The 24,215-nt window shown below is 50.8% G+C and overlaps 1 protein-coding gene and 1 long non-coding RNA gene across 7 annotated transcripts in view; one reads left to right on the forward strand and one right to left on the reverse strand.

Annotated features, from left to right (window-relative positions):
• Nucleotides 1–1,469: 1,469 nt before the first annotated feature.
• Nucleotides 1,470–24,215, reverse strand: part of ADCY2 (adenylate cyclase 2) — a 412,965-nt gene continuing 390,219 nt past the window's right edge. For 5 of the 6 annotated variants that reach the window (XM_042997735.1, XM_042997720.1, XM_042997742.1 and 2 more), the window contains 3 exons: nt 11,310–11,424; nt 6,776–6,900; nt 1,470–2,294 (listed from right to left, as the gene is read on the reverse strand). In XM_042997735.1, the coding sequence (XP_042853669.1) occupies nt 2,142–2,294; nt 6,776–6,900; nt 11,310–11,424 (393 nt within the window). In that variant the 3' untranslated portion in view covers nt 1,470–2,141. Of the gene's footprint in view, nt 2,295–6,775; nt 6,901–11,309; nt 11,425–24,215 lie in introns of those variants that run through there. The other variant, XR_006221652.1, reaches the window with a different exon arrangement.
• Nucleotides 4,623–6,641, forward strand: LOC122241498. The gene is made up of 2 exons (XR_006221663.1): nt 4,623–5,536; nt 6,432–6,641. It is a non-coding gene; the product is annotated as an uncharacterized LOC122241498 (long non-coding RNA).

The raw sequence follows: 24,215 nt of genomic DNA on the forward strand, positions 1-24,215 counted from the left end.
CTCTGCTTGCTTTAAAACGTGTACTGTTTGGGGGGCGCCTGGGTGGCTCAGCTGGTTGAGCGTCCGGCTTCGGCTCAGGTCATGATCTCTCGGCTTGTGAGTTCCAGCCCCGTGTCGGGCTCTGTGCTGACCGCTCGGAGCCCGGAGCCTGCTTCGGATCCCCCGTCCCCCTCTCTCTCCGCCCCTCCCCTGCTTGTGCTCTCTCAAAACTAAATAAACATTTAAAAAAAAAGAAAAGTATACTGTTTGGTTAAGACTAGCAACACAGTTCCGGGGGAAAGAAACAACTGTCCTTTTGACTTCTTTTCACCAAATTCAGCATATCCCTGGTGGGTGCAGAAAGCCACGCTTGAGGGCGCTTGGCAAATCACCCAACTGTGCGTGTCCACTAAGGGGAGGTGACGTGCCCTGGGATGGGTGCTGCAGGCTCTAAGGAGGGGCCCACAAGGGGCAGCTGATGACCATTATTACAAATGACACAGGAGGCTGGTCTGAAGTCAGTGAGACCCCAGGCCTCCTAGGCCACGTTTCCATGACAGCAAAAACAAACGTCCCTATACTACGTTTCCTCTTCCGGTCACCTTTCTGGGGATCTCCAACACTGCCTGACTGAGGCAGACCGTGGAACACATCATGCTGTATTCCCACTTCGGCGAGGAAGGCCAGTTAGGAGTTTCGAGAAGTGCTTTTACGTGAGCCTGAGTCCTGGCAGGATGGCACCGGCAAGAGAAAGCCCTGGGCACCTGCCAGGCTCTCGCATGGTCATTAGCTCTCTCAGTCACACCTGATCCCCTAAGCTACCCATGAGGAAATACCCCTAAGAGAAATTAAGCGACGTGGTCAAAGTCGCACGGCCAGAAAACGGTCAGTTAGGAATCCAACGAGGGCCCGGTGCTTCGGGTCTGAGTTGCCAAGAACAAGGTGCTCCTGGTAGATCGGGGTCCTCCGGTTCTCACACACGCCTGCCTTGAGCTATGAACAGAAGCCAAGGGTGCCCCACCTGGCTGGCGTGTGCGGTTAAGTGCACGACTCTTGATTTCAACTCAGGTCGTGATCTCACGGCTGGTGAGTTCGAGCCCCACATCAGGCTCTGTGCTCACAGCGCTGAACCTGCTTGGGATTCTCTCTCTCCCCCTCTCTCTGCCCCTCCCTTGCCTGCATTCTCTTTCTCCAAATAAATAAATAAATAAATAATAACCTTAAAAAAATAAAAAAAACACACGCAACATTTTCCCTAGAAGATATCCTCTAGAGATGCCACAGGGCGCTCGGAGCATTTCCAGAGAGTGGCAGAATCAAGTGTCTACCTCACAAGCCTTGTCCTGATCTGAATTACCCAAGGATCTCCCAATCGCTGCTCGTGGGGCGTGCTTTCTGAAACAACCGTCAGGAGAATGGAAAGCCAACCTCGGCTGTGGAGCAAACCGCAGGAGAAGGAAGAAAGGGGGGAAAAGATACAGACTATAAACCAAAGTACGTAAAACTTTTAATGAATCAACCTTACAAAAGACAATGGCATCAAAACATCGGACGCGTTTGGTACAAAACTGGTCCTAGGTTATGAGGACTAATTCTGGTGATGGGTGGCTGCACGCCTCTGGCCCGAGACACGACAGAGCAAGGCGACAGGACCGTGGGTCCCGTGGATGGCCGCCGGCGATGAGATACACTGGGTGAACACAGTCAACTTCCATGTGGGGCGACGGAATCAATTATTCACAAATACTGTGTGTTGTAATATCAGACTAGCGGATGCGGTTGGCCAGCTACCATATTTTCCAGGAGAAAAAAAAAAACAAAAACATGCACTGGAAGATAATATACACCCCCTAGTTTTATTGCCTTAAGAATTTTTGTTTATTTCACCTCTGTCATCTTTGTGAATTCTCTGAGCGCATTTCTCCCATAACACACACTCCTTTTCCTTCTGCTTAGGAGTAAGCACAGTGCAAGTGGCAGAGCGATCTTGGGACACGTCAGACACCAAACGGTATGCCACCAGGTCAGAGGAACGAGTCTGAAAAGGCTCCATAGGACACAACAGAGCACGCACACCAAAAACGAGAGACAAAGCTCGCAGTCAGAAAGTGCATTGTACCTTCCCGAAAGTACAGTCTTCTTGCCGAAGTGAAGGCAACCCCTCAGGATGCCACGTTGCTCTGGGAAAGGGACCTTGACATTTCCGTGTTTACAAAGTACGTCTTCAGCTCCCCCTTGCCTTTCACGTTGATTATTCCTCGACACGTGCACGTGTACCCCAGGGTCTGGAGGATGAGGCTTGTCTCCTCAGTGACCTAGAAGCACATGGACAGACGAAGGAGTGGTCAGTGCCTACGAAACACAGCCTCCGGAAGGTCGTTTGACCGCCAAGATCAGGAGCCAAAAGACACTCATGCTCTCTGGCCCTTTCATTCCACTCCTAAGAAATTCGAAGAAAACAGACTCACGCAGGAGAAGAAAAGCCTTTTAGGGACAACGCGTAATTTCATGCTGCAACGGTGACAGACTCTAAACCACCTAAAAAGTCAAGTGATCTCCAGGGCGGTGTAAACCATGATGCTGTCATGATCCCTATCGTGGCCGAGACCAGGAAATAAGGCAGGATCTGTTCACCCCCAAAGGAAAAATTGAAGCCCAGACCCACGCTATGACTTCAGCTACGTGAAGGTTACGTATTCACATATAAGAGACCTGCAAAGGGGCACCTGGGTGGCTCAGTCGGCTAAGCGTCCAACTCTTGATACTGGCTCAGGTCATGATCTCACGGCTCGTGAGACTGAGCCCCGTGCCAGGTTCTGTGCTGACAGTGAGGACCCTGCTTAGGATTCTCGCTCTCCCTCTCTCTTTGTCCCTACCCTGCTCCCTCCCGCTCTCTCTCTCAAAATAAATAAACTAAAAGAGAGAGAGAGAGAGAGAGAGAGAGACCCGGAAGAGGGAAAGTAAATCAAAATATACTGTAGTGGGATGTTACAAACTGTCATGAATGTCATTTCACAAAATCATGAATGTGAATAATGGATTTTAATTCAGATGGGAGAAGACACCCTGAGAAGCACCGTCAGCTCCCGCAAATGGCCCCCTGCTTCGGCGAATGCTCGAGAACAAAACTAAAAGGACAGTAGGGGTCTGCGCCAGCCTTAGCAGGGGCATGACACGCTGAGTCAGGTCTTCTCAAGCTTCCTCCCTTCACCGAGCTGACACAGAAGGTGACCACGGCCGGGCCCCTCTCTTGCAGCCTGTCGTCATGATTCCCGCCGCTGCCCCAGGAAGCCAGGACCCCCACTGCCTAATCGCCTCGGGTCCGGCTGTGTCAGATGGCAGAGGAATTTCCCGGGTAGGACGGCCCCTCTCTCTTAGGGGAGAAGGGTTGTACCGAGTCCTGCCCCATCTCAGCCTGAGCGTGCGCCGTGCTCTCCTCGGGGGGCCAGGTCTGGGGATGACAGCTCAGGTCTGCGTGGCATTTATCTGCTTGAGTGCTGGTGAAGCCTCCTGCTGAAGACGCTTTCTCAAGCAGAGAATGGGTGAGGTAAGAACAGACTAGGCTACCGATAGAGGCCTCAGCTTCAGAAGTGAGGGCAGACCCCCATGTCAGGAACACGGTCCCCAGCCAGGCCTCCTGGGAGATATCTGGCTTTTGAGCAGAGAGGGAGGAGCTGGTTTTTCCAGAAACCCCTGGTAATGCTGCTCTGAAAGCAGGGGAGAAAGCAGAGGAGGAGGAGGGGGAGGAGGGGGAGGAGGAGGGATTTCCTCCCCTTGCATCAGGGGATGAACATGGCACCCGTGGGACCCGACCACCGTGGCCGTGTGGGTGGCACCCACATGCTGTGCAGGCTTGTGAACAGCACAGCAATGGTATCACACGATTTTGCTTTTGGGGTGGGTGCCGTCGGGGGACCATGCAGTGGTGGGGGCAGTGGCCACAGCGGTGAGCCAGCCTCCTTGAGCCTGGCGGCTGAGAGAGGTGGCAAGGGCAGACACTGCCATGGTGCAGAGGCAGAAATAGGAGGGCTGTGCTTACGAGAATCCAGGAAGATATCCAGAGGCCCCCAGAAGCAAGGGTGAAGGGTGCCATATAAAGATCTCAAGGGCAGGCTTTTGGAAAGAGCTGGAAAAACCACCCTGTCTCCCTGTACTTTGACTCCGTGGCCAGCCCCTAGCACAGGTGCCAGCCCCTAGCCAATGTGTGGCCAGCCCCTAGCCAATGTGTGGGTCCTCGGGACCCTTGTGACCAGAGCAAGAAAAGAGGGTCACAGGTGCCGTATGTTCATGTCCTGTCCTTTGCTAGCTTGAGCCCAAGTCCTGGGGAAGGACAAGTGTAGCTGGGAGGTGAAGCCAGGGGCACAGGAAGGACTCTGGATCCTGGGGAAGAACCGAAGGACTACGGACAGAGCCGGGAACTCAGATTACAGACAGGGTCTCATGATGAGAGTTCTCAGGCATAATCAGAATTAGAGAATTCCAGAGGCATCTGATTTCCGACCTGCCGCAGAAAACAAACACATCTGTCGGAGCCTCGGGGGTTAATTCTGCAGTCAAGGTGTTTACTGGTGTGAAGTATCACCACAGGCATTTGTGAGCTCTCCCTTGGAATCTGGAACACCAACCACACAGTTACCGTGACGCAAGGAGGAGGGAGCTGTCTCCCCGACGAACAGCGGCCAGTATGGCTCCAAGCCCGGGGGCGGCCTGGCTGGGTGACACGCGGGCTTTCTCCAGTGTTCTGTGAGCTCCCAGGCTGGAAAGCGTGGTGGGCGTGGATGCTCTTTAATCAAAAGGACCTGTTCCTCAGGCCCGGGAGAAGCTTTTAACGATCTCAGCATCGTTTCTGATTCTTCCTGGCGTCTCACTACTTTCCTTGCACGTAAGTGGAAATGCGAAGCTACTGGAGACGGAGTGAACCGCGGCCTCAGGAGGAGGAACCTGCTGGACACAAACCTCCCGGCGGCTGAGCTGAGTGAACACACGCGGAGGGGCTTCTCCTCCAGGCTCCGGGTGCACAGAGACCCTCCAGGGGGCGCTGCTCAGCCCTAAATCACCTGGAGTTTTATGAGGCCCAATATCCTCCTGGAGACGGAGACACGCGAGCTCCAGCTCATTTCAAACACTGACCTGCAGGGGATTTACGACCTCCAGGAGGGAGCGCTCTCTCCGAACAGCCTCTCTTAAATGGGTTTTGATACGTATCCCAAATGCTTGAAAACCACTTGGAGAGTCGTGAAACATGTCTTCTGAATGTTCCAGGTGTGGGAAGGCGGGGGGGGGGGGGGTTCCTAGGTTGGCCTGCAGGTTGGGAACGTGTGTCCTTGATAGGAGCACCCTCTCCCCACACCAGACACAAGACCCCACGCTGTCCAGGATCGCTGGAGCATCCCCGGGGCATCAGGAACAGCTAATGACACGCAGGCAGAAAGCCCTCGAGGCCGTGGTGCCATCATGGCACGGGTCAGCGAGGTGCCAAGGTGGTAGAACGCGCCTCTCGTGGTGGGCATCGAGGCCATCTCCACACACCGTGACGACCGCTCCAGCCCCGTTTCTGGTGAGAGCTCTGTCTGGGCTGGCTCTCGTGAGCACAGCCAGCCGACTCTTTTCCCCTGGCAACGTCTGGGTCTGACTGGGAAGCCCCAGACGTTCCTCTCCGCCCCACATCGCCTGCCACCTCTCCCCGTTCTCTGTTGCTTACTTTCGGCAACTGCTGACTAGTCATCCGGTGGGAAGAAGGTGAGATATAGGCCCCGTTCCATACAAAAATTAAAGATATGCGATAGAAGGTTCACAGAAGCAGAGGCAGGTGAAGAGTGTGAAAAGCAAGTAGGCAGAAGTTTAATGAGAAGCCCGCTTTTGATAGCACTGGAGCTGGTGTCTTGGGCAGAATTTCAGAAAAGAACTCTGAATCTCCATCAGAATGTTAGGAGGCAAGGTTACTTGAGGACAGGGGCCAAGCCAAGGCACACAGAACAGGGACTTGTCGAATTCTCCATAAAGGGGGGGGGGGGAGAAAAAAGCTTATTATTTGCGTCCAGTGGTTTTCACACAAATTTGCCACTTGGCAGGAATTTATCTTCCAGAAGTGAAGCGTGGAATCTGGGGTGAAATGGGGAATCGCTGCGTTTTGAGGGAGTGGCGAATAGAAACGTCTGCAGAGACACACACGTGCACACGTTCTTCTCATTAGGAGAGGTCGGTCTCTCCTTCCAGGTGTGTGGCATTCTGCCCGAGCAACCTCCCCTGCGTGGATTCCAGTGCTGTCCGGTCATTCTCCATATCCAAATCCCATGCTGGCCCCATTTGGCGTTGCCATCTCATATCACCCTGAATCTCGTCCCTCGTCTTTCCCCAGTCGGCTCCTTTCTGCCTCCTTCCAACTCAGCCTCTGGGACGGGAAGTCTGGGGGCTCTGTCTGGCTTTGGTTGTACAATCCCTCTCCCTTGCAGGGCTCCCTTCGAGGTTCTGGTGCCAGGAGGTGGAAGAGGAGAGAAGGGGCCAGCCTTGACTCGCTCAGGTGTCAGACTGCCATGCTGCTCGTTGGCCATCGTTGACTTCCTCCAAAGCTACAACCTTTACATTATTACGTTCCTCAATTATTGTTAAAGGCGAGTGCAGAAACAGATGACCATTTCCCCAATAAAAAAGACTTATGTCAATTTCAGGTTCTTTTCACCATTGAAGTAACTACCAAGATCCTTTGTTCTAATACATCATTGTCATTATGATGATGCTCATTTATGACTTCCGAGAGGACAGACCTGGCCCATGATGACGGAGCAGACTAGATTACCTGTATTTTGTCCAGCACGCCGGTGCTGTCCATCCTGCTGGCCACATTCACGGTGTTGCCCCAGATATCGTATTGTGGCTTCTGAGCTCCAATCACACCGGCTATTACAGGCCCATGGTTAATACCTGCAATGCATCAGAACCGGGCAAGAAGACTCAAGTTACAGCGACCGTCTTCAACAGAAAAGATGTACAAGAGTATTTCTGAATCATCAATATGCAGCCAACATTAGCCCAACTCACGGAATTCTAAAACAAAGAAAAATAATTTGTTTCTCTTCTTGGTCTTGATTCATACGTAGGTACCCAGATATCATTTTTATTCCATAATAACATAAAGTTGGCTATGCTTTTAAAAAAGCCAAACATTGTATCAGGACACCTGGGTGGTTCAGTCGGTTGAGCGTCCGACTTCGGCTCAGGTCATGATCTCATGGTTTGTGGGTTTGAGCCCTGCGTCGGGCTCTGTGCTGATAGCTCAGAGCCTAGAGCCTGCTTTGGATTCTGTGTCTCCCTCTCTCTGTCCCTCCCCAGCTTGCGCTGTCTCCCTCTCTCAAGAAAATAAACATTAAGAAAATTTAAAAAACCAAAACATTATAATAGTTTTCTTAAGTTTTTCTTTTAAAAGATCTTTGATTTGGGGAGAGAGAGAGAGAGAGAGAGAGAGAGAGAGAGAGAGAGAGAGAGAGAGAGAGAAGGGGAGGAAGAGGGGCAGAGAGAGAGGCAGACAGAGGATCCAAACTGGGGCTTGAACTCACCGCAGGGCTCAAACTCATGAGCTGTGAGATCACGACCTGAGCCAAAGTTGGTCACCCGACTGAGTCTTCTATGTTGCTACATAATCCTAGATAAGAGATGATCACTGTTCTCCAGCAGTTTTGTGGTTAATGTTAATTTTTGAAATATACACCTTTCTGTTTCAAACAGCTACACTGAATGGATATACCACATTTACTGGCAGTTTGGTCACTGATGGACTTCTGGGATCATACCAACATCTCGCTGAATCCGCCACTTGCCCCCACACCAGTGTGGCATTTTCTACCTGCTGCGCACTGTAAAACTCTGGGGATGCTCACAACAGCCTTGTGCGGTGGGTACTGTTATCACCACCTCTGGATTCAGGCAAGAAAGCAGGAGAGGGCGCCATCAGACAGGCAGCAGATGGCAGTGGCAGCCAGCTCCCTGGCCCTGCTGGTAAGGATGCTGCCATGCGCTTCCCGCGCACGAGGCTTCTTCCCACCTTTCAGGTTGTTGCCTTTGATAATGTCCCAATGCCAAGTTTACTGGATTCCAGAGGACCATGTTTGTGCCTCTGATTTCCATTGCTAAAGCACCTTCAAAGGGCTCTCTCAACGCACACCGTGCTAGTGAGGGAGTCTATCCAGGCCAACTTTAGAACAATAACAGGTCCTAGTGTGGGCAATATAGAGATTTTGACGGAGTTCAGATTTGAGGAAATTCTCCTGGGAGAGGCCCCCAAGAGCGTCACGTTTGGACGGGTCCTGGGGTAGACAGGCTCGCCCCCGGGGAGCAGGTGCAACCCACAGGCCGTCTCCGCACAAGTGGGGGGACGTCTCTTTTGCTTGGGTTCTTGTCCCCCTTGAGCTGGGCTCTTTACAGCTCTGCACTCATCAGATTGAGGACAACCCAGCCTCTGGCATAAACCTCCTCACAAACTGTGATTCTCCAGGGACAGCCATCAAAAGGTTGCTGGGGCAACTCAGGAGGCCCCACTCTCCAGCCCTGCTGCCCCCTGGCTTGCCCATGTGACTGCCCAGATAATCAGGCAGCCCGGCCCACCACTAACAGAGGAGGCCATTGCTCTGATTGTCCTCTCTGTAGCTGCGATTATAACCCCACGGTTACACGTGCTGACACCTGAGCTCAGCGTGAGCCTTCACACTGCCCGAGACATGGAGACGGCACCTGCCGTCTCCTTAGAAGTCTGATCAACTTCTCTAATCAGAGAGGCCTGGGATTCTCTCCCAAACCCCCTGCACCAGGTAGGATGAGTCCTTGCCCCAGGATCTCAGTTCAAACACACAGACCCATAGTTATCCCGGCAGTGGTGCGGAGGAAGGCCACGGAAATAGAAACAGAGTTATTGACTTCGGTTGATTATGCCCTAGGTGTGTGTTCTCGCCTAGATCTAGGACTCCTGCCTTGCTGCAGGAGTCAACTTGTACTGATTAATGAGGGTGTTTTTGAGATCCCTTCTCCCACTGCTGTACTGCTTAGTGCACTACGGCTTGTTAGAGACCCGAGGCAAAACTTCCTCTTTGCAATGGAGAGGTAGGCAGGAAACGGTATAAACGGCATTCCACAAAACCTCTGAAGGTACGCAAGAGGCAAAAAAGAAATTCTGCTTTGCTTTTGCGGAGTGCTCAATAAAGCCCACACTGTGCTTTAGACACCCCAAAGAATTTGGTCCAGCCGCCGGCTGCTGGCTGGTGCCCTCAAGCCCCCTCTGCCGTCAGCTTTCCTCCGGGCTGCTGAATCCTGCTGGGTCAGTGCCTGGCGGGGTAGGCAGTGGGGAGAGCCTGGGCTGCTGACTGCTGGCACGGGGTCAATCTCCACTTAGCGCAGGAATGTGCTCAGATTTTGGTTCCCGCTGACCGACTGATTCTGCAGCTTGACATGCAGAAGAGGACGTTAAGAGTGAATTCAGCATTTCTTATTTGTATCATCTAATTTTTTTTTTTTTTTGAAGTATTACTCTTCCAAGTTCCTACCATGAACTGCCACTGGATGGCGCCACACACCCAAGTGCAGCAGGGCAGGCAGACCCCTGAGAGAGAGGCCGAGGGGTGGGGAAAGGCAGCCCCAGAGGCCCGCGAGACCTTGAGCTTCCTCAGAAACCTGAAAGAGCTGCCATGTGGGGTGACTGTATAGACGTTATTAGTTATTCAGTCATCAGTGTAAACACTCAAATTCTTCTCGAAGAAGGCCCATTCAATTGCTCGCATTAATCTGGGAAATACCGTTAAGGTCCAGACCAAGAAAGCTGTGATGTTTGGGGAAGTAACACATGTGATCAGCAAACACCGATCTCTATTTCACCTTGCAGTAAAGAGCGGTAGTATTTTGGTTTGAATGCGTTAGTATTACTAATCGAGCAGATCATTCTAACGTGGAATAAAAAAAAAAAAAATTTTTTTTTTTTTGAGGGTAGTTTGAAAGGTCGAGGAGCTCACTTTCTAGGCTGTCAAAACAATAAAGAAGCTCGAGGATCTAGGGGACACCTGCATGTTCGATGCGGTCAGCAGGCTGGGGGAAGCCTCCCACCGGCCTGCCCCTTCTCACCTGGGTATAAGGTGAGGCCCATTGTGCACGGAGGTGAGAAAGTATAAAGCAAAACGTGTCCAGGTGCTAACAATGAACAGAATATACAAGCAGTCAAGAGGCCACATTATAAGAGATATAAAATATTTCTGGGTTTTAAAATTCAGAACATAGGCAGAGCAAAGGAAGAAAATCGCTCGCCATTTATCGGGATTTTTTTTTTTTTAAGTTGAAATCTGTATCCAAAAGCAGGGAAAAGCCATTCAAATGGAATTTGTTAAAAGAGCTCCTCTTATGCGTACTTGCTTTCAGAAGAAGCAAAATGTGTTGCCAAGAGGAACATAAAATGGTCAAAGCAGCTCTTACCAATCACAAATGGCCATAACCACAAATATGGCAAGACAGCCGCGTGCTAAGCCGAGCACGTAAAACACACTTTTTATTTTTACAGACGTTTGTAAAAGGCAAGTAAGCACGAAACATGCTCATGGACCAGCTTACAGGGAAGAGCCTACTAGACAATTTAATTTTGTTAATGTTTATTCTTGAGATAGAAAAATTTTAAAACTTAAAGGAAGCTGGCCTTTTCTCTCAGGGCTGAATCTTCAATCAGAAAAGCTATAGCTATTTCAGAACCTGGGACGTACGTTTGGGTCGTTTGGAGGTTGTGAGCCTAGGAGTGTGTGACTATTTCAACAGTTCTAAGCTGCCTTAAAACTTTTTTTTTTTTTTTTTTTTTTTACATTTTTGGATCTCCGAAGTCTGGATGCATCTTCCAGCCCATGCTAATTTCACTGGCAGCTGATCCTGAAATAATACCGTGGTTTGCAGTCAACGGCTCCTCGGGATGGTCTAAGGCCGCGCACACCGTGCCTGGCGGAGGGGCCCTGGCAGGAAGGAGGCGGCCGTGGGACTGAAAGCCAGCTCACGGTCCACTTGCTAGACATAGTGCTCGCAGCCTGGGTCCAACCAAAGGGGGTTTTGTTTTCTACTTTGCACTGAAGTGCCTCAGAGGCTCCTAACTTCCCTGAGCCTGTCCACCCCCTGCTCCCCCAAATTCAGTCCTCCGGCACTCGAGACACAACCGCCATGACTCTAGTCCGGCGTGGCAAGATGGCCGACGGCCCCGGTGCGCCTGTGCCCTTCCGCCCCCCCCCCCGGAAGTCAGATCCCTTCACACAACACTTCCGGTGCGCCTGTTCCTTACGCCGTGCGCTCCCCCGGAAGCCGGCGCTCTTCACACAACGTACCCACTCGCAGCTTGAAGTCGTTGAAGGAGTGTTTGTTGATAGCGTCCAGCTTCCCCACCAGGGCAAAGGCAAACTCCACCATGGTGCCGATATGCATGTACTGCCTCTCGGGCTCCTGAGAGGAAACAAACACACGCACGTGGGGTTAGAGGTCAACCGGCAGGGAAACGGTCCCTTGGGTCACAGACCTGGGCTCCAGGCAGACAGCAATGCTTGAGGTCAAGGGCCGCAATGCCCGGCAGACAGGCGTGTGTGAGGATTACCCATCCTCCCAAGGGGACCCTGTGTCCCGGTTCATTCTTATGGCCGCGGGGAGACCTGAGACACTGGAAGACACGGAATGGGACCTATGTCGTCTTAACCCAGAAACTGCCGGCAGAAGACACTTCGAGGAGGGGCTGGCTCCTGGTTCTCCGCTAGCCCTGCATACCTGTCTCCCCCGTTCTCCGCTGGCCTCTGGCTCCGAGGGTGACCTCTGGCCCCCTGCTGGACTGGCTAATGGGAGGGCCAGGGAAAGTCAGGGAGAGCAGGGCAGAGAGGTCGGGGTCCTTTCCTCCCCTTCCCTACTCCACACCTGCCACACGGCTCACCTCGGTTCTGGAAACACCCCATCTTCCCTTTTAGGGCAAGGGTGTTAGGTGTCTCCCCCATTCCCCCAAATTCATAACCTCCAAATCCTCAGTATTTGCTTTGCAGCTTCTCATGGCTATCATTAAATAAGAGATTAGGATCCAATGAGGGATTAGTGACGAATCCAGCATGACTTGGTGCCCTTCTAGAAAGAGGAGATTAAGACACACAGAGAAGGCGACGCCAAGAAGCAGGGGAAAGATGGTGTCTAGGAAGCGAGGACAGAGGCTCAGGAGACACCAACCCCGTCTGCACTTGATCTCTGACCTCTAGTCTCCAGAAGTTTCTGTTGTTTAAGCCATCCAGGCTGTGGTGCCGTTACAGCAGTCAGAGCCAGCAGATACAGGGGGGTAACGATTTCCTGCCTTTACTGTCCCTGGGGATTTATTGCCCCTTGAGAAATAGTTATCAAACACATAGAGCTGGAGGAAAAGACCAGTTCAAGGCTCCCAGTGAAGGTAAGTGGGAATCTGTATTCCCATTTACTACTAATTTCTATTTCTATTGCTATTTCTATTGCTATTTCTATTGCTATTTCTGTTACTAATTTATATTTACTATTAATTTGTAACACCTATTATATTTGTATTTCCTTTTGAAAGTCACCTTTGTAAAATTTCTATTTGGGGTTATTTTATAAACACAGATTCTTTACTATTATATGCGTATAACTCATAAAAGGTGTTTACATGTCTGAAAGGTTCCCGCTGCCCCAATATTTAACGACTGGGCACACCAAGAAGGGGCGTGAAATGCAGTCCCAGCCCTGGCCTGCATCTGTGGCTTGTGGTTTAGAATCAGTGCGGTCTTTTATTTCCCTCACTCGTCTGTGAGCTCCCCAAGGGCAGAGACTATGTTCTATTAATCTGCGTCTCCACAATATGAAAGTGTCTGGCCCAGGAGAGGCACCTGATACGTGTTTATTGAGAGACTGCATTTAGATCGCCGGTCGGGTAGCCTAGAGGAAGTGCGTAGGAGGAAGGGAGAGCCTTGCTGAGCTCTGGTGGAAGGTCATTGCTGACTGATGCTCATTTGGGAAACATACACCAGGGGCGGGGGGGGGGGTGGCACTGACACACCCACTGAAGTGGGGGAAGGCTCAGAAGAGGACACAGGGTATTCAAGCGGGAAGACGGGGAGCAGCCTCAGCCGGCTGGGGGAGGAAACAAAATCAGTAAGGACGCTAGAAATACTTGAGAGAAGAGCAGGAGGGGTGGCCCTTTGTGGAGCTCAAGTGTCTGATCCCGCAGGGGGCCCCAGCAGAGCAAACTCAAGAGAGAGAGAGAGAGAGAGCTCTCAAGACGGTGAAAGGGGAGGGACGTGGTGACCATGGGGCGCATTCACCATGGAGGGTGAAACCAGCAACCAGCTCTGAGGGTTTCAGGAGGGATGAGGGAGGAGGACAGTGGAGACAGGGGATGTGTCCTGCACCCTGAAGGTGACAGGGGGATGGAGAAAACCAAGGTAACGGCCAAAGGAGAAAGGAAAATGACAATGGGGTTATTCCCCGAAGGAGTCAGGAAGGGTAGCACCAGGCAAGTCTCTCGATGTAAACACTGATGACACCTGAGTCGGATCATTCTTTGTCCCGGGGCCGCGTCCTGTGCCCTGCAGGATGCCGAGTGGCACCCCTGGCCTCCTCCGAGAGATGCCCCCTTCCAGGACTGACAAGAAAGAATGTCCCCAGACACTGCCCAATGGCCCCGAGGGGCAAGCAGCTGGCCGCTGAGATCACTGCACTAAATAACATAAACATGAGCAGAGGAGTCACTGAGAACGTCCTTCCTCTCCTTGGAGAAATCCTATCATTCCAGAGAAAGACCGATGAAACGCTATTGTTTCCACAAATCCTCAACTTAAAAATTGCGAGAGAAAATCCACACAATTTAAACAACTGGAACTATGGAACACACTGCCAGGTAACGTCGGTGAAAATGCCATCATTTCTTTTTTTTTTTTTTTTATTACAGTTTTTTGTTTTAATTTGAGAGAGAGGGGGGTAGAGAGAATGAGTGGGGAAGAAAGGCAGAGGGAGACAGACAGAGAATCTCAAGCAGTCTCCGTGCAAAGCCCGACACGGGGCTCGATCCCACAGCCCTGGGACCGTGACTTGAGCTGAAATCAAGAGTCGGACGCTCAACAACTGAGCCATCCAGATGCGCCGCAGAGTCATTGCTTGACAACGGTTCTGCTCTTCTATCAGAGCGCGCTAATGTTTCTGGTCTCGTGACCCACGGGGACCGCGTGATTGGGAAGTTCATGCCTCCAGTCCGTTGGAAACATCTTGCTCCTAAACAGGAAGCACAGGGGTGCCTGGGGGGCTCAGTTGGTTAAGTGTCGGACTCGGTTTCAGCTCAGGTCATGATCTCATGGTTCGTGGGTCCAAGCCTGGCTTTGGGCTCTGCGCTGACAGTGTGGAGCCTGCTTGGGATTCTCTCTTATCTCCCTCTGTCTCTGCCCCTCCCCTGCGCGCTCTCTCTCTCTCTCTCTCTCTCTCTCTCTCTCACACTTAGACACACACACTCTCTCTCTCTAAAACAAAATAAACTAAAAAAAAATAAACTGGAAGCACGAACTCTTAAATCAACAGGCAGAATCCTGTGTAGTGAACATCACGACTGTTCCAGCAAGGGGGACAGATTTGCCACAGGGGGGGAAATGGTTTGCTTTCTCCTGAACCACGGTAAGACAAACCAGCTTCCTCCCCTGATAAATGATCACCCATCTGTTTTCATGCAGCGGGCGTAAGCTGGAGGTTTTACTCGACCTCCGTGATGAATGAAGAGATTGAGTTCTGGGAGTGGGGCTTAAATCCAACGTCCGTAACTTGTTCGGGCTTAGTAAACCCTGGAAAAAGTTATGCTCGGTCTCAAGAAGAGCTCAGTTCGTTTCAAGAAGTCTTTATAACTGAGCTTTTGATAAATATTTGATGACAGTATAAAGCAGCTCTTTCTCCCACGACCCAAGTGATTTCTGTGAGACGTCTCCAAATATTTAACCGACTTCCAGTGACATGGCAATAGACACACTGAGCGCCCCGGAACACATCTTGCGAGCCGTTTGCTTTGGAAGTTCCACCAGCAAGGAACCCTGCTTAAGTAAATGCGTCTTTACTGAGGTTGTTTTGTAACCCAAGTGCCTGTCTGGTAAACACCGAATTTTTTTAGGCTGAAACTGACGTACACCTTGCCTCCTTCCTTGACCTCTCTTCTCTCCTCCCTTCTCTTCGTCCCCCCAGCAAACATTCACTGTGCCCCTGCGGTGGTGGCATCTATCTGATGCTGAAGGTTTACAACCGCTGCCCAGGAGCTGTTCTCCCACTTGAGGCCCCTGGGAGATCCCCTGAGGTCTGTCCCTTCTCTGAAGGGAACGTCCGCTGTCGCCCCGGTGAGCCGACTGGCACGGCCTGAAGATCGGCTCACACCTGGGGAGACACTCGAGTGTCCGGAACCCGTCAGAGGACACCCCTGGGACTCACAACGTCCCAGTGTGAACCCAAACCCCGAGGCACGAAGAAGGATTTATGGAAAATGGCCTGACTGCTAGGCCATCTGTGGACCTGTCTAGACTTACTCAACTCACATTCACTGTTTTCCACCCACCTCACTTTACAGAGAAAGTATTTTACTAAAATGCACATTAGGGGATGTTCTAGCAAGCACCCCCCCCCCCCCCAATCACGTTTTAAACCATTTTCCATGAGAAAGTTAGTTGCCAAGCACACGGGTCACTCAGACCCACTGTCATGGTTATGAGGGTCCGTACCTGACGTGGCCCGGTTTTCAAATATACTAATGGAGGAGTGACAGTAAGATCGTCCGTACGGACACTGGAACGCTGACCTTGTGCCGGCTGCTGGGAATTCTCGAAGGCTACATAGCAGCAGTGTGTGCCTGAAGGTATTTAATCCTCACGCTGAGTCCCATGAGGGACTTTCTGTCTTCGTCCCCACCATGCAGATGGGGCAAGGGAGGCCCCGGATGCTTCCTAACGGGTGGGAGCCGCACAACCAGGCTTCCCTGCCAGGAGTCTGAGTCCGGGGCCCTGTCGTAGCAGCGCCGTCGACTTGCCCCCCACCCCGTGCGCATCTAGAACGCGGTGGGAACCGTGCCGTTGGCATTTTATGTGTCAGCCTCGAATCTTCGCATCTTATCTTTGCGTTTCCTTCCACTTTAAAACATTTTGCACTGCACTCAGTTTCGTGAGCTTCCTTGGGGTAGATTTACGCAAAATATGCACAAACCTGTGGACAAACAGGTAAGCAGTTTCCTTGATAGCCTTGACGGCAAATGGTGGCAGGTGGGTTGGATGATGAGCCTAAGAGATACTCAGCTGACGGAGAGCTATCACCGGGAAGTCGTCACGAATGGTTCTGGAACTGTCCGCCACCCCCGTGGACGGCTGAAACCGTACTCGGTATCTTCGAGCACGGACGGTGCATCCAAAACTAACGTTAGTATTCCATGTCCTACGAGACAGCTTTTCTTCTTGACTCTCCTGCTTTGCCGATGGCATCATCAGCGGCAGATCCCTAAGTCGGAAACCCGAGATGCTGGCGAGCCTGGCCTTCTACGCCCCCTCCACCGCGGCCCCTCAGCTCCCACGTCCGCCTCGCATGGGCACGCTTCTGCCATTCACCTCTTCCTTTATTTTCCCCAGGACCACGGTTTACATCCTGACCACCACTTGTCCGAACGTAGGAAGTTCCCGAATTAACTGTCGGTGCTTTGGAATCAGGCAAAACTAGGTCCAGCCCCAGGTTCTATAACTGTTAGCTGTGTGGCCTTGGCTGAGTCACTCAACTTCTCTGGGCATCAGTTTCCTGGTCTGTAACGGGACAAAAACTGCCTATCTCTCAGGGTTGTGGGTAAGGTGAAATGAATTTGTTAGATGGATGCAGCCTATATCCTTGGGGCTCAGGATTTATTTAGTTTCTTTCATGATGGTTTAGAGAAGCAGGTCACTCTGACGTGAAAAACATCAAGGAGGAAAATGTCAGAAACTGTCTCACGCCCTCGTTCAGAACCTTCTCCCTTCGAACACACTGGGCATCCTACGGGGATGCCCGGCTTTGACGATGACCTAAAAGTTTGCCATTTCCAGTGTCTTTGAGACTCTCAGTGGATATAGTGAAGATCAGTGGTTTAGTTTCTTTCGGTTTGCAGCTTCCTGTTAGTAGCACGAAAGCAGGAAGAGATTTCACTCTGCTTACAACACATCACGGTAGCTTTGGTGTTTCTACAGAAATACACAGCATCGGGTGACGCTTTTCATTTCAGCAGAGACCCGAACTGTTTTCTACTTTCTCCAGTAAAGGGAACTATGGTTATTAGTCTCAAAGTGTGCTTTAGCTACCAGGAGCCCGGCAGCAGAGGGTCTCAGAGCGACTCCCCGATTCTCCCGTAGTCAACCTGGCAGAGACCCCTTGCTGTGGATGGACGTTTGCACCCCTGAGAAATTCCCATGTTGAAGCCTAATCCCCAGGGTGATGGATTAGGAGGTGGGGCCTCGGGTTAGGTCATGTGGGGGGAGTCCTTGTGAATGGGATTAGCGCCCTCACTAGGAGGGGCTGGGGACAGCTGGCTTCCTCTCTGTGCCTTCCGCCAGGTGACACACAGCGAGAAGACAGCCACCGGAAAACCAGCAAGAGGGTCCTCGCCAGACATCTCACCTGCTGGTGCTTTGGTTTTGGACATACCAGCCGTTGGAGCTGTGAGAAGTAAAGGTATGTTGTCACCCAGTCTATTGGCGGTTGCTAGGGCAGCCTGGGCTGACCGAGACTGTCTCCGGTTTTCCCAGACACTCTCCACGTCACCCGACATTGGAATCGTTTGCACACATGCCTTTCCCGGACTGTAAACTTCGGGGAACGCTTGCCACAGTGGGGAAAGGAAACACCTGCTGGATGTCCCACGAGCTCAGTAAAACCTAGAACAGCCGAGCCTGAGACGGAGCCATTAACCTGAGTCGCTGGATGTGGATGGGAAACGTTTTTTCTTTGCTTTGTTGGCAACTCAGTTTTGCTAATACGCTGGATGCGCGAGTGTAGGCATCTCACGGGCTGATCATATGGAGCCTGGGAACTCATCGGGGGGATGGGGGGAGCCAAATAAAGGAGACACGCTGGCGCCCTCCGCAACGGTGTCTCTATGGGGTGAACTGGGTGAGAACCAGATGAAGCCAAGGGTAGTGCTTAGTAACTACCCTCAACCTGCCACTCTGGGTCCGCTGCTGAATTTGTTGGCATATAATAAATAAAAATACTAAATTCGTTTTTAAATGATTGTAAAATCAAGTAGTTTTTACTTACAACAAATAATTAAATGGACTAACAAGAGACTAAGAATACAAATGCTTTCTAAAATTTTGAAAAGCACCAGTGCTCATTCCAGGGTGAAGAATAAAACCTCCCTGCCTCCTCCTGCTTCTCTGCTCCTTCCCTCCCCTGTATTTTCTGGAGCAACAAATTATTTCTTGTCAAAGTGGTGCCAGCAATGGGTATCCATCTACTTGAGATTGTGAATGAGAGCTCGTGGTTTGGTTTATCACAGCAACAATATAATCCAAGCGAGAATCTGAATGCAAAGTTTTCAATCTTGTGTTTTTGTTTCAACCTATTTAAGCTGTCAGTGATGTTTCTCTGAAAAAGATCAGAAGCATTTATATAATGGCTACGGCCAGAGAAACCCTGGTCATTGACTAGGCCACGAAGGATGGTCTTCATAAACCACAGAGCCCCTCGGAGGTCGAGGAGGCGAGGCTCTGGAGTGCCGCAGAGGGAATGGGGCAATAGGGAGTCGTGGGGAGTGTGGCAAACTGAGAACACGCTCAAGTCTAAATGAAGCAGCTGCTTCTACGTTCCAGCTGATGGACACTGTCATCGGGGATGAAGATCAGGTAGATAATCTACCAGTTTTCAGGAGAAGCCGGAAATGATAATTTTTTGATGAAATGTCCTTTTTCTAAAAAAAAAAGGACTCTGTAAGTCAAGAAAAACATACTTGGGACCACAATTTGCTGTCAGGGTTTACCGTGCAAAGGCCGTGGCCTGGAACAAGCAGGAGGCTTTGCACCCGGGCGTCCTGCAAGCAGGTGAGGTCCTGGCAGGTGGGGGCGGGGTGCCGGCTGCTGACTTCCGTCCCTGGACGCCTACTTGTCAGGCGCGTGTTCACGGAATCACGAGTGGGGTTAGCACGCCAGCCTGTTCTCAGTCTGACGTTTCGTTTCTTGACAAATGCCTGCTTCTTTTAAAAACAATCAGTTGTGATGCATAATTCAACCGACCATTTTGTCACGTTGCCTTTCAGCTTAAAATCAGAATGTACCATTTCATTTAAAAAATCCAAAGGCGGTCAGCCCTACTCTGAGCAGGTGTTGACAGGCTGCTATGCATCCGTTTTCCCAATGGAGAAGTTATGCTGCCCCCCAAGTAGAAAATGAGGAGGTTTTCTAGTCTTACATGTAAGAGCTCGATTTCAAAAGGCTTTTACCCAGATAACTCTGCCTCTTTTGGGATTTAACGAAAGCACATTAATCCTTGATGAACCCAATATAGTTTGCAAATCGAATGTCTCTTGTTGCCAAACTAAATATTTGGCCAAACAATACGTAGCAAGGTTTTTTGGCTTACAATGAGGAAAACAAGTAGGTAGGTTACAGGTGGGTTACAGAAGGCAGAAGACATGTTCATTTCAAATATCTACATTGATATTTATCAAGTGTTATCCCCCCACCCCAATCAAACGTAATGTGCTTTCCCTGTAGCAGACTTTCACTGCCCTTCAAAATATTTCTAGGATGACCTTACCAAGATCTAATTAATGCCCGAAATAGAAATAGCTCATATGGAGTACATTCTCTGCACGGACATGACGACATATCATATTGCATTTATGTCCGAAACCCTCGTAGCTGTTCTGCTGGAGGGCGCGATAGTAACAATATGCAAAACAGTGTACAAGTCACCACTGTATTACTATGGCTTTTAGCATTTTTATTACCTACTGTGGCCAAGGAGTATTTTGCACATTAATGCAGTCTTCTCAATGGCCTTATGAAATGGGCACACTCCCCATTATGTAAGGACACGGGAGCGCAGAAAGCTTAGCTACTGCGCTAAGTCATGAGTGGTCTTACTTGAGACTCACGTTCTTTTCCACTCTAGCTTATCGACAGGGGTGACCGGTAAGAAGTTGGGAAGCAGCCCAAGGGTGGCTAAGAAGGCCAGTCTGGCAGGTGCGGTTGATGAAGGCAGGAGGGATGGGGCAGGTGGGACAGGAGAGGGGGGCTAAAGTGAGGCAGGAAGCAGCAGTGAGTGACGGGCACAGACGTGAACGTGGCGCGGGAGGGGTGGTGAAGGAGCCCACGAGGCAGCAGCAGAGCTCTGGACCAGCAGGGGAGCCCTGCCCCAGGGTTGGCAGCCCAAATCTGTCGCTGCTTGTTCTCTCCGTGACCTTGGGCAAGTTACTTCACTGCTGTGCCTCAGTTTCTCCTTCTCCATCTGTAACACGGATGGTTGGGAGGGGGGATCTCTCAGGCTTGTCAAAAGTAGACTCAGGAGGCATTTTGCGAGTGTTCAGAAACGTCAGGGGGAAGAAGGAGAGGGTTTGGATCGGGAGTGGCAGGTGTGCGAAACAGGGAAGGGAGCCACCCACTGTTCTGGGAGGTTAGGTGGGCACCTTCTCCGTCCTCTGCCAACGAGCCGGAGTAGTCGCCATGCACACCGCCCCCTGCTGGGGGTTTTGGGGACGCCGCCTACGACAGGGCCCTACGATCCGGATGGTGGATAAGAAACGCACCTTTGCAAGAAAGCTGAAAATGATACGCTGCCCATGGGAGGCAGGGAAATGGGCTCTAGACACAGGAGGCCAGAGGAGGCACAGTTCCTCAGGTCAGGGCGCAGGACAAGCTTCCGTGAAAGCCGGAGCTTTGCCCGTGTGGATGGTGTCTTCAGTATGCGTGGAACGACTTGGAGAACTAGTGGAGATGGGGCTCTCCAGCACCATCCTCAGAGACACAGGGGATGGCTGGGGCCCCGTTTTGGGAGGAGGGGGACGGGAAGAAGATGAGGGGGTTAGAACTGGCTGTCCCTGGAAAGCTGGAATGGTAGGTCCGGCCCCACGATCAGGGTGGCAGGTGACGGTTTGGGCAGGGGCTGAATCCGCAGAGGGGATGGATGGAGACCCCTGACTGAGAGCAGCTGTCGGGGCAAGAGCACGGACAGTGTCCCAAAGGGATGGACCACGGGCAGGTGACAGACAAGGGGACTTCTGGGCGAAGGGGGCCGTCAGCTCTACCGGACGCCGCAGGCAGGACTTCAAGAACGAGCGGGAGGAGTACACAACCTGGCTGGGGTTCTGGAATGTGGAAGTGCTTCCTGGTCTTCAAGAGTGGGATTTCTGTTGTTGGTATTGGGGGGGAGGGGTTGGGGGGAGGGGAAGAGGAAAGATAAAGGCGGTGGATGCGGGCGATCAGTCCACAGGGTGTGCCCGAGGGAAAGGAGAGACGTGGGCTGCAGGGCCGGGGTCTGGAGGAGGCAGAGTCAGGGAAGACAGGCAGACGCGTCAGGCTTTACGGGACGGGGGAGGATGCGCCCACCCCACACGCTGAATGCTGAGTGGGTCTACACCAGCGACGCCTCTGAGAATCTCCGCGCTGAGCCGCACAAGGGATCAGAAAGTGGCTACCGGTGAGCTAAGGTCTGGACTGGGCGTGATCAGGCCAAGTGCCCTAAATGACTCCGAGAGAGGAGATCAGCTGGAGAGGCCTCAGAATCAGGGCCCGGATGACAGGAGGTGAGTGAGGTGCCCCCCTCAGGCAAAGAATTTAAGGAGGCATCAAAAAGCTCAAGAGTCATGATAAATGACATCCTAATGCCTATTTTAAAAATAAAAATTAATGCAGAAAAATCCAGAAGGAACGTATCAAGATTTTAAATGAAGGTAAGTATGTGAATTGTGTCCCAACCCAAATTCCTATCTTGAAGTCTTAAAACCTCCCCACTAAGATCTTTCTTTCTTTCTTTCTTTCTTTCTTTCTTTCTTTCTTTCTTTCTTTCTTTCTTTCTTTCTTTTTCTCTTCCTTCCTTCCTTTTTTCCTTCTTTCCTTCCTTTTCCTTTCCTTTTTCCTTTCCTTTCCTTTCCTTTTCTCTCTTCCTTCCTTCTTTCCTTCCTTGCTTTTCCTTTCCTTTTTTTATTTCCTTCCTTTCCTTTTCTCTCTTCCTTCTTTCCTTCCTTCCTTTTCCTTTCCTGTTTTTCTTTCCTTCTTTTCCTTTTCTCTCTCTCTTCCTTCCTTCTTTCCTTCCTTCCTTTTCCTTTCATTTTTTTTCCTTTCCTTTCCTTTCCTTTCCTTTCCTTTCCTTTCCTTTCCTTTCCTTTCCTTTCCTTTCCCCTTCCTTCCTTCCTTCCTTCCTTCCTTCCTTCCTTCCTTCCTTCCTTCCTTCCTACCATGTGAGGGCACAGTACGAAGGGGGCCATCTACAAGCAGGAAGAGATGTATCCTGCAGAAACTTGATCTGGGACATTCAGCTTCCAGAACGGGGGGAAAATAAATGTCTGGTCTCTGAGCCACTGAACCTGTGGTGTTCTGTTATGGTGGCCCCCTCGCTGACTGAGACAGCGAAGTTCCGACAGCGCCTTGCTGAACGCCTTAGAGGCTGAGGCAAAAGGGCTACATACAAGATTTCATGTTCTTTTCTTTTAATGGTTAACTTTTCCCACGACACTAAAGGTGTTAAAAAGGTATAAGTTTGCTTCCATAAAGCCAGGAAGATAAAATTATCATTAGTTCTGTTGTTGGTATAATTAAGGTACTAATTGGTATTAAAATGGTGTTCTACATTTCCATACTCATATACTCCAATTTCCCAAAAGTTTTGTCAGCACTTTAATATTCTGTCAGTAAAAATCAACCACTAGAAATATACACTGCCATTTATACAGGGCGACGCATTCTTCCTTTTGCCTTGGGCACCAAGATGGCTTGGAAGGATACTGCTCAGAACCCAAGATAAGGTTCTTCTGAAGTTTCTTTTGCTGCCATTGTACTTTTCCTCATTACTCAGGTAACGCCCACCCGTTGCAAAATAATAACCTGGGAGCAAAAACCCAAGGAGAAGAGCAAATAGGGTACGTGTTACCCATTCCCCCGGAAAACTGCTAGCGTTAACTTTGAGTCAGATGGCTCGCCTTCTAGTCTCGGCCCATGAATACTGAGGAAAAGAGCAGAAGCTCTGCTTAGCATGCCGCTGTCCCTCCGTCCCTCTCTCACTCCATCCGGTCTGTGGGAGGCGCGGGAGAGGGCGCAGCGGCTCCGGGCTCAGCCCTTCCTTTCTTGGGGGGGAGTCGGCCTGCCTACAGCAAGCTGTGCTCTGGTAAGTTCTGTTCCTCAGATGCACCCACCCCTGCCTCACAGCAAATCTGTGCCGGTGCCGTCAGGGAGCCCGCTGTCCTCAAAGGAAGGAGGGGGTCTTGTTTATTGAACCACAGTCTACACAAGCGTATCCACGCACCCACAGACACATACATACACACAGAAACAAAACACAACATAACAGAAAACCCTCTCAAAACTACAGTTAATTGAAGATAACTCAATTTTGCCCAAGCCACCTTTTCAACCAAATTTCCAAGTGGTCAGCTTGGTTTTTAACCACATTGGTTCTTTTTTTTTTTTTTACTGTGTATTTATTTTGAGAGAGAGCACAAGTGGGGGAGGGGCAGAGAGACAGGGAGACGGAATCCCAAGCAGGCTCCACGCTGTCAGCACAGAGCCTGACGCGGGGCTCGAACCCATGAACCGTGAGATCATGACCTGAGCCGAAGTCAGATGCTCAACTGACTGAGCCACCCAGGTGCCCTGACACGTTGTTTTTATTTATTTTACTTATTTAAAATTTTTGTAAATATTTATTTATTTTGAGAGCCAGAGCAGAGGTGGGACAGAGACAGAGAGAGAGAGAGAGAGAGCGAGAGAGAGAGAGAGAGAGAGAGAGAGAATCTCAGGCAGGCTCCAGGCTCTGAGCTATCAGCACAGAGCCCCATGCGGGGCTTGAACTCACCAACAGTGAGATCATGACCTGAACTGAAACCAAGAATTGGACACTAGACCAACTGAGCTACCCAGGTGCCCCTTGGCCACACTGTTTTTAATCAAAAGACCAGGAGCCATCTTTTAAAGCCATCTTAAAATAAACCACTCCAATCTACTTTCCTGTATATTTATCTGGACTCAAGCAGCGACCAGATCTTTTTTTGTGGTTTTTTTTTTTTTTTTTTT

Source organism: Panthera tigris, chromosome A1 (assembly GCF_018350195.1).
Source record: "Panthera tigris isolate Pti1 chromosome A1, P.tigris_Pti1_mat1.1, whole genome shotgun sequence".
Lineage (NCBI taxonomy): Eukaryota > Metazoa > Chordata > Mammalia > Carnivora > Felidae > Panthera > Panthera tigris.